Source organism: Capsicum annuum, chromosome 4 (assembly GCF_002878395.1).
Source record: "Capsicum annuum cultivar UCD-10X-F1 chromosome 4, UCD10Xv1.1, whole genome shotgun sequence".
Classification (NCBI taxonomy): Eukaryota; Viridiplantae; Streptophyta; class Magnoliopsida; order Solanales; family Solanaceae; genus Capsicum; species Capsicum annuum.
This window is the reverse complement of record NC_061114.1, coordinates 11,049,643-11,060,002: the sequence shown is the minus strand read 5'-3', so window position 1 is coordinate 11,060,002 and position 10,360 is coordinate 11,049,643. Positions and strand designations below refer to the sequence as shown.

The following is a 10,360-nucleotide window of genomic DNA, read 5'->3' as shown; positions in this document are numbered from 1 at the left end:
AAACAACTAGAGGAAATGCACTGTTTCCCCCTTGAACTATAAACAAAATTGTTGAGACACACTCCAACTTAAAAAAGGGTCCTATTATCCCTTGGACTAATTAAAATCGTATTTTTGATAACCTTAATGCCTACGTGGCACACTGCGTGAATCAACACATTGAAAATCCACATATGTATCTATCTATAGCCAAACGCTAGCTAACTTATTTGTATTAAATCAAATATACCCTGAAAGATTATTAAAAAATAGGTGAAATACAAGAAAGAGTAAGATAAATAAATGCTTACTTTGATTTACATCGTTGAAAATAATCAAATATTTGATTTCCTTGCTCCAAATCAACCGTAAACAATGGTATAGTGATACCCATTGAATTCAAGTCCATGATATCATCTTCAGGGGAAATAGCAACAATAACAGCCAATATTCCACTAGTCTTTAAATGACTCATACACTTAATTATATCATCTGTTTTTTGAATGGAAAGCATTACAACTTTTCCTTTCACTTGATTGACAACAGATTTAAATTCTTCAGGACTGCAAATAAAAAATAAAAAATAAAAATAAAATAATACAAGTATTAACAAAATTAAATTATTTACATAAAACTTCAAATAATTTGTATTAATTGGGTGATGCAATATACATTCCATACCTTGTTATATTTTCAAAAATGATCAAAGGAGCAAAGGCTTGATCATTCCCTTTAAAAAATCCATTACCCTATAATTATTTGTCAAAAAAGAAAAATTAAAAGTCTATACTAGCACTAGTATATGTACAAGAAAAGAACAAACAATTTATCAATTCAATGATACAAATATTTATAGAAGAAATTAACAAATATTTACTATTGTTAGCCTTGTATGTTTCAACAATTGTCTGTAACCAAGTTAATTTAACAAAGCACTAACTAATAGTACCCTATAACTAGGGGTGGGCGTTCCGTATTTTTAAAATTCGGTTATTATTAATAATGCTAGGCATTTTGAGACAACTTCATTCTATTAATTGCTTAAAAGTCTATTTTGTTCCATTTTAACATTTTTAAAATACAATTAAAAAAAAAACTTACAATAACATAAAAAGCTTACTATTATCGTTTTGTTGTTTCCAAGTGTTAAAGGAGTAATGATATCTTTATCGGAATTGCTAGCAGCAACATTTATGATCCATGGAGAAACATTGTTGATTGTGTTACTGTCAGGTCCACTATTTCCTGCAGGAGCAACAACTGGTATGCCATGGGATACTGCATGAAAAGATCCTAATCCTAAACAATTTTCCTCATGAACTTCAGCATAGAAAACACCACCACCAATAGACGCTGATATTATGTCAACTCCGTATTTTATAGCATCATCAATACCAGCAAGAATATCAGGTTCAGAACAATATGAGCCAGTTCTATTATCTTTCCAACATACCTGGTGAAAATATAATTAAATTAATAAAATGTATGATCACATATTTCTTTTTTTAAAAAAAAATGAATCGTGCACATGCCTGATTGATAAAACGAATTAAAACATCATGTTAGTATGCTCGATCTCTTTAATAATTTAAACTTGTAAATGATGAGATGGATCAACTCTTTAATAATACCTTATAAATAGCCAACCGTGCACCTCTTACTGTTCCCATATTAGGACCAGAGTATTGGACATTATTAACATAAGAACCAACAGCTGTAGAGGCGCAATGAGTACCATGTCCAGTTGAATCTAACGGTGATAAATTATATACTTTTTTCTACCGTTATTTGATTTAGTCCTTGATGTTGCATCAACCCTCTTATGTATCAACGAGCACCAATGATTTTTTTATTACAATGCTTTGTGGCGTTGAAATTTCCTTCAGATTTGCAATTATCTTTCCATCGAGATGGAATTGGACCTAGCCCATTATCGTTAAAAGCTTCCGCATCCCCCATATACCTGTAAAGTATGCTATTTATAAATTTTTTCCTTTTTAAAACAGAACTTCTAGACTTAGGTGGCGTAAAAAAATATTCACTAACCATCAATAAAGCTAGTTTTATAAAAAAATATTTTGTAAATATATTTAGATTTGTACTTAAAATTAATCACCTTAATATTCGAATTTCAACATCTTTATTAAAAAAATATATAAAATAAATAATTTTTTTTTAAAATAATATTTTCACCCAGAGAAAACTTTTCTTAGGTGAGAGAGAAGATAGTACGAGGAATAACTAAGAAGAAAAGTTAAACCTAAATCTAAGACGCTAATAATTATTCCATCACCTTGATTTTTTTTGCTGAGAAGATTATTGGGATCATTTTTAGAAAGACCCAAAAAATCCCAATTCATTGACGTATGAGTCTTATAAATAAAATTCAGTATAACTCTCAGCCCACCGGGTAATTCTGAAAAACAATACATGTATCAACAAGGAGAGAATTGGTTGTTTTTAAAAATTTAGAGGAAGTTATTATCTTTATAGATTTTATTTGTGCTAGTATATGAGGTAAACCAAAAAAAAAAATAAAAAAAAAATACCTTCAATTCGTTTGGCTTGATAATTAGTGAGCTTAGCAGCAAATCCAGACAAACCATGTCTATAGCTATAGACTATTAATTTTTGGGCTTCTTCCTTATTGCATGATGAGGATATACACACAGATTTACATTTTATGAGAATGTACAAACATTTATATTTTCATAATTAAATTAATTACAAGTAGATTATATCTCTATGATAAGCGCTGGGGCAAAACTAGGGGTGGGCATTCGGTTTTGTTGTTTAATATCGGTTTGGTTTTTCAATTTTCGGATTGATGAAAATGACAACTGTAACCAAACCAAAATAAATTCGGTTTGGTTCGATTTCTACAAATTCTGTCCGATTATTTCGGATTTTTATTTCGATTTTTAAGATTAAAGTAGTGACTCTTTCTTTGTCATGATTGAGCATTTAAAATTGGTGATTTTTTAGAAAAATAATTTTTTAAAACCTATTTTTCATTCTAAATATAACTCAGCATGCATGAAATGAAATGAAATAACCATAAATTTAACATAATCTATAAGTGCAGCCGGACACTCGGCACACGTTATCTCGTCTCCTCGAGGCACCGCTGGAAGCCTAAAACAAGTCAACAACAAGTATTGAAATGAACACTTAGGGTTAGGGACATAACTCGTAACCCGTAAGACGTTTGACGGTTTTGAATACTTATTATATGTTACATTTGTACTGAATATATATAATAAAATATATAAATATTTTTTATATATATTATTTTTATAATTTTGATTTTTTGGTTTAACCAATTTTTTTTTAGGAAAAACCGAACCAAAAACCAATCCATTTAACAAAATTTCTAAAATTTGAAACCGAAATCTGTCCATAAGAAAAAAAAATTCGATTTGATTTTTCGATTTTTTCGGTTTGAACCAAAATATGCTCAGCCCTAGGTAAAACACTAACTAGCACCTGTTACTATATCAGTGGTTAAATTACATTTAATTATTAATATACATCCCTAATAAGTAATAACGTAAAATGCATACCTTCCAGCTACTTGACTTAAAATATCATGACGTGAATCGGTGATAAGTTCATGATTATCGTGTGGCTTGTGTCCCAAATAGACAATGAAAAGTAGTAGATCCAAACATAATACAATCAAGAACCAAAATACCATAGTTTATATTTATATTTATATATATATATATATATATATATATATATATATATATATATATGTGTGTGTGTGAGAGACAGAAACAAATGAAAGAATTCTACAAAACAATAAGAAAAATAATTTTTTGTACCACTTATGCCAATCCAACATATATAGACTAAACACATTCTAAAATTAGTCTCAGAATTAATTAGCCCTTATTCTTGTACCATATCCGTGTTAATCATTCATTCGGGTATAAGAAAAATATGATCCTAGTTTTATTCCTATGGACATGGTTATCTTTTAAAATTTTAGAACATATAGTTTATATTTTTATAAGTGATTAGTGTTAACCTCCTATATCAAAGTATATCTTTTAATAATAAAAAAAATTAATTTATTGCTAATTTGCAAGATACACCAAGAAGGATAAGGAAGAAAGATCATCATATAAGGTATATTTGGAATTCTGGATACGACATCAATACCAGATCTCACAAGGATCTCATAATTCAAGAAAGATACATCAAGAAGCATAATTAGAGCAAGAAAGATCTTCATAGAAGTTATACTTGGAATCTTGGATACGACATCAATAAAAGATCTCTCAATGATCTCATCAATGCAAGAAAGTAAATCAACAAAATCGCAAAAAGGAAATCACATCTACTTCATGGACATATCTAATATGGACATAAATGGTAGTGATGAAAGACAAGCAACCTAGTTTATATAGACATATCTGATATGGACATACAACCCTCAATCAATGAGCCAAATAAAATCCTTGATTGAGAACAAATCCCTTGGTTTTCTTTTAGAGCAAAGTGGCAGTACCAACTGAAGAACATAAGTAGAGAAGACTGAAGATACAAACACTCGCGCAACTTTATGGAAGATGCCTGTTTCAGGGAACATGTTACCCTTTAAATAGGCAAGATTTAGGGTAAAGTTGCCTTCTAGAACTCTAACAGAATTTGAATTCTTATTGAAGAGTCCACAAATTTTAGATGTCTACACTTAGTATGTTTCAATCTTAGTCTTGATAAAGCTTTGTACTCCTTGTTTACAGTAGTTACAAAAGAAAGATCGAGTCAAATTAGTTGTACCAGTTGAAGCTGTGTCACAAGATCTGAATATCAAAATATTATTCCAAACTTGTTTTCCGCGTCTGTGTTCCAGCTCTTCTTTGAAGGATTAAAAGGAAACTTTTGAAATCCAAGAGGACCGGAAGTAGGCATTACATCGATGGTTAGAACTAGGATGAATTACTGTGTTGTTACTTTACTTATTTTTCTACAAAGGTACTTTTCACTCCGTTCTGTTTAAGTACATGTTTGCAAGAGAGTCGACTGTCTAACCTGATCAGTCAACTCAAGAATTTTCAATTACCCCTCCCCCTTCCCCTTCTTGATTTTCAATTGGTATTAGAGCAGGTTTCACTATCAATGTTGCTTAATCACACATAAGAAAAGATCCAATTGAAAACTATCAAACTCCAAGAGCTCTCCTTTAAGATGGACACTTCTCCCCAGGACCACTATACTTTAATGGACAACACTACTCCTATTGGAAGAATAAATTTAAAATCTTCGTTCAGTCAAATGATTTTCAAGCATGGGTTGTCATTAAAAAGGGAGTAAAGCTCATTTTAGGACTCAATGAAAAATTGAAGGACAAGGAATCAATCAGTGTTACCGTGGAGGACTTTGAAAACCTCAAAGTCACCAACAAGCAACAAAAGGTAATTCAAACTAATGCAAGAGCTATATGTTTACTTCTTTGTGCAGTTAGTAGTGAAGAATATGACAAGATATCAACCTGTGAAACCTCAAAATAAATGTGAGACAAATTAGAAGTATTGTACGAAGGAACCACCAAAGTCAAAAAGGCAAAAATCAGTGCTCTGATGATCTTTTCAAGATAGAAGTAAATGAAAGCATGGAATCAATGTTTGCTAGATTCAGTAAAATTGTATTTGAACTGAAGTCATCAGGGATGATCTATTCACACAGTCTGCAAGTCCAAAAACTTGAGGGAAGCCTCCCAAAATCATGGGAGACCAAAGCTTGTATTCTAAAAAATAGAGATCTCCACAATATGACCTACAATGAACTACAAGGTAATGTCATTGCCTATGAACAAAATTATATCAACAGGTACAACTAGGAAGAAAAGAAGTAATCAGTGGCCTTCAATGTCGTAACAACTGGAGAAGAAAAATCCCTGGAAGAAGACAACGGTGAGGGTATGGCTCTTATAAACCGCTTAGTAACGCAGATCTTGAAACAAAGGCAACTGAGACCACAAGGGTTCAAAATAATTAATTCATAAGGAATGATGATCGTTGTTATTAATCTGGAGAGTCAGGTCACATTAAATAAAATTACCCATAGTTGAGAAGAAGATTATCGAGAAAAAATAAAAACTTTAGGGCATGGAGTGATGAGGATGAAACACAAGAAAGGATTGGTATTTGTGAAAACATAGGGCATAATACTTAGTTGCTAACAGAAAAGAAGGAAGATTGTTGAGTAGTGGCATCGTATTTTCATTTTTAAAGCAACGTCTGGTGGAGAGGTGTTCATTAGTGAGGCATTTTGTCAAAAGGTGTTCCTTGGTGTCTATTCATGCAGCGGGAGTACTAGATAGGGTTGTAAACTAAATTTAGAGTTAATAGGATTTTGGGGTATTTTTGAAATTTAAATAATTTGGCTTTAATTAAATAGACTAGGGAAACTTTGGTAATTTCACTTTAGCATTTAGGAGTTCATGCTTTAAATGTATTATATATTATAAATATAGATTATCGATCTAAATAAAAAGTCAAATATACTTCGAAAAAGGGCCAAAAATACCCTTCAAGTATTGAAATTGATCCAAAAATACCCCTCTGTTAGACTATTGGATAAGAAATACCATTCAGGTATTGAAATTGGTTAAAAAAAATACCCTTTCATCCACCTTTATGGCTCAAAAATACCCTTGCAACTGATGGTTTTTAAAATCATAACTAAAATTTTAGAAAAGTATCAAAAATACCCTTCAAATATTGAAATTGGTTCAAAAATACCTTTTATTAACCTATTGGGCCAAAAATACCTCTACATCCACCATTATGGCTCAAAAATACCCTTGCAACTAACGATTTTTTAAATCATAATTAAAAATATTATCAAATACGCGACGACTTTCTATTAGTTGAAACAAAATTAATTAAAATGTTAAATTCAATCTGTACCCAACTGAAGCTACCCGACCCAAGTACAAAGTTTTCCCCTACTAAAAGTACCTGGTAGTATGAGTAATTTTTGCTATAAAATGTAGCAACTTTGTTGACTTAGAATCTGCCAGTCTAATGTAATGTTGTAAAGAATTCTATCCCCTAATTATAATTTTAATTTGGTATTTCTTTGTGATGTATATTTCTCTGTGTTAGCTAGCAAAACTAATTGAGATGTCTTGGTTGTGCCACATCTTAAGAAACACTATCTTGGGGATTTGAGCTAAAAGTGACAAAAGAGTTTGAAAATAAGGTGTGGGTGACTCAAGTCTTAAAATTGAGTGGAGGTGACAATTACTTTATAATGGATTAAGAAAGTTGGGTAAGTTTGAGAATAGCCCACAAGTTTTAAATTTACACTTTGACCCAAATGTTTACCTAATATAATAGGAAACAAAGGGAAACAAAAGCACGTTTCTCTCTTCTCTCATCCATTGTTGTTTTCTCTCTCTTAGCGATTCTTATTGTTCATCATTGTTGCTGTTTTATTCATCTTCTGCTTCATTATCACCTTCAGATTCTTCTTGTTGACCATTATTGTTACCACTACTATTGTTATTTGACCAATTTCTTAGATCAAATTTTATTTCGTACATCACTTTCCACTTTGGCATTGCTTAATAGGAGACTTTGGTAAGTCAATTTATGATTTTTAGTTGAATTTGTCATCTAGGTAACTACTATTGTACTGTTTTTTCAAAAATAGATAGCATGCGAATATGAATGCAACATAAGAGCCTTTTGTTTAAACAGATAAATCATCTGACAGATGAATCATCTATTGTAACAGAAGACTCATATGTTAAATTCATGTTTATGGTTCTATAGTGTCATAACATGAATCAAACAGAGGGGTCATCTGTTGCAACATATGATCAATCTATTGAAATAAAATAAATATTCGTTGCAACAGATTCGTAACCTGTTCCAACATAATCTGAACTCGATTCCAACAGATGTGTCGTCTGTTGGAACAGGGTAAATATCTGTTACAACAAATTAGTAACCCGTTGCAATAGAACCTGAACTTAATTCAAACAGACGCATTGTCTATTACAACAGGTAAGTCATCTATCGCAACAGGTTAATTATCTATTGGAACATGTCACTCATCTGTTAGAATCAGTTTCAAAGGTTCCTTAGTACTGTAACATCTATCCAAACATGCACTTTATCTATTGCAATAGATGTATAGTTTGTTGCAACATATGATTCAGCTGTTACAATAGATGGCTCATCTGTTGAAATCAACTTCAGTAGCGTAACATGAATCCCAACAGGTAAGTAATCTTTTGTGACTGATCACTTACCTGTTGCAACTTATTTTTCACCTGTTGCAATAGATTACACATCTGTTGGGATTCATGTATAAACAAGATCTTGTACGTGCAGAGTTTTTGACTTGGACAAAATACCTTGTCCATATGCTATGGAAGCGCTTCGAGCTCAATAGGTGCAAAATATAGACCTAAAATTTATTATCACTCCTCTCCATATTATTTGGTTGAAAAATATAAAATGACATATAGTGGGCATATTACTCCGGTGCCTCCTGAAGAATCTTGGGTTGTTCCTACAGAGCCTTTGGGAAGATTAATATCTCATCCATATATTGATCCAAGCACTATCAAACCGGAAAGAAGGCCATATAAGAGGAGGAGTGGAGTCGGAAAATCATTTCCATCAAACAAAAACAACTGATCCATATGTAAGCACGCTGGCCACAAAATAACTATATTCCCAGATCGTAATCCACCATGATCGTTGTAATTACAAAAACTTATGTTGTTGTTTGTTGTGGACTTTTATATATTTAACTCATAGTTGTGAACGTAAATATTATCATTTATTATATATAAAATATCTTTTTAATAACTTGTGCATCAATAAAAAGAGGTAAAACATCAACTAAATACAGTAGATGACAAAATTATTTTCAACAGATTACCCATCTGTTGCAATAGTTGGACATTAGCTGGAAGAACACAATACAGTTCATCAATCTAGAATATTTTCCTCCAACAGATGACAAATCTATCGCAACAGATAGATAGTCTATTGACAGAAACCTAACCGATGACTAATTTGTTCAAACACATGGTCCATCTGTTGAAAGAACTCAAAAGCTAAAATTGTTGTTGCCTGGATTCAAAATTTCTCTTTACGTCCAACCGTCGACATGTTAACATGTATGTTTAGAATAAGAAACGGGCAAAATGAAAATAAAAATTGAATAAGAATTAAAAATTCAAAGTCGGCTAAAAATAAAATTTTCATTAAACGAAAAATATAATACATTAGGTAAGATCTGAATTATAAGAATTAAAATAATACGCTAAAAGAAGAAAAAACATATAATAATTATTATTATTATCATCAGCAGTATTGTTATTGCCAGTCGGCCAATCTTCAGTCGACAACAGTAAGGCCCTCCTAATCCTTCAAATCTCTCTGAATATCTATGATCTCATGGCGGACAACTCCCATTGCAGGTCATGAACCTGCGACTAAAGTTCCTGCACGATGTCTTGTAGAATTGTAACATTCCAATTTAGATCAGCCTAAAAAGTAAACACAAAAGTAAAGAAAAAAGTCAAAATGTAATACAATGTATACTACCAACTGGTAGATTTACACACAAAAAAACTTACTTCAACGAAAAAGGAATATGCTATTTGAAGAGAAGTGATTGAAGATGTAATATGAAAAGAAAAAATGCAAGAAATAAATAAAGTGGAGTACAATAAAGATTAAGGAGGGGCTTATTTAGAGAGGATTGAATCTGAATGTGTTAGGAAAAGAGGCACGACTGTTCAACTCCATTGTATTAATTACATTCAAAATTCTGACTTTTTATTTTCTATGAAAAGTCACAACTTTTTCTTTTACATTCAAAATTCTCACCTTTTCAAAACAGTTTGATAATAACAGTTATTATTATTGAGCTGTTGTAACAGATCGTTGATCTATCACAACGGATAGCCCATTGTCACAACAAATTAACTATCTATAACAATAGATGGTCTGTATGTGTAACAGATGAGACATTTGTTGCAATATATGGATTATCTATTGTGACAGATGGACAATCTATTGGAGGAGATATTTTGATTTCTTCTAATAGCTGATTCATCAGTTGTAACAGATGGAGAATTGATTCATCAGCTGTTTTGAATGTGTTAGATAAAAAGTCATGACTATTCACGTCTTTTTAATAGTCATCACATACGTTCAGATGAATAAACACTGTCAGACAATAATGGGGTAGGAAGAATAAGGGGCATGCAGATGAATGGATCCACTTTCATGCGTGGGAGTTATGTAGTGTTAATCAGGCTATCGTAAGACACACACATAAAGTACTATGATTAGGTGAATGCAAATTTTTATCGATTATACATTGATCCTTCAAATAAGAT

General features: G+C 31.5%; 1 protein-coding gene across 1 annotated transcript; it reads right to left on the bottom strand.

Moving 5' to 3' along the window:
- Nucleotides 1-286: 286 nt before the first annotated feature.
- On the bottom strand, nucleotides 287-1,938 carry LOC124897908 (subtilisin-like protease SBT3.17). The gene is made up of 5 exons (XM_047411516.1): nucleotides 1,836-1,938; nucleotides 1,611-1,693; nucleotides 1,100-1,432; nucleotides 661-728; nucleotides 287-542 (listed from the first exon to the last, which is right to left on the bottom strand). Exons 1-5 carry the CDS (start codon nucleotides 1,936-1,938, stop codon nucleotides 287-289), a joined length of 843 nt encoding a protein of 280 aa, XP_047267472.1.
- Between the last annotated feature and the right edge of the window lie 8,422 nt (nucleotides 1,939-10,360).

Coding starts and splice junctions, on each gene's coding strand:
- LOC124897908 (XM_047411516.1), bottom strand. CDS start 1,938: ATGGGGGATGCGGAAGCTTTTAACGATAATGGGCTAGGTCCAATTCCA. Junction 729..1,099: donor GAAACAACAAAACGATAATA/GTAAGCTTTTTA, acceptor AAATAATTATAG/GGTAATGGATTTTTTAAAGG. Junction 543..660: donor ATTTTTGAAAATATAACAAG/GTATGGAATGTA, acceptor TTTTATTTGCAG/TCCTGAAGAATTTAAATCTG.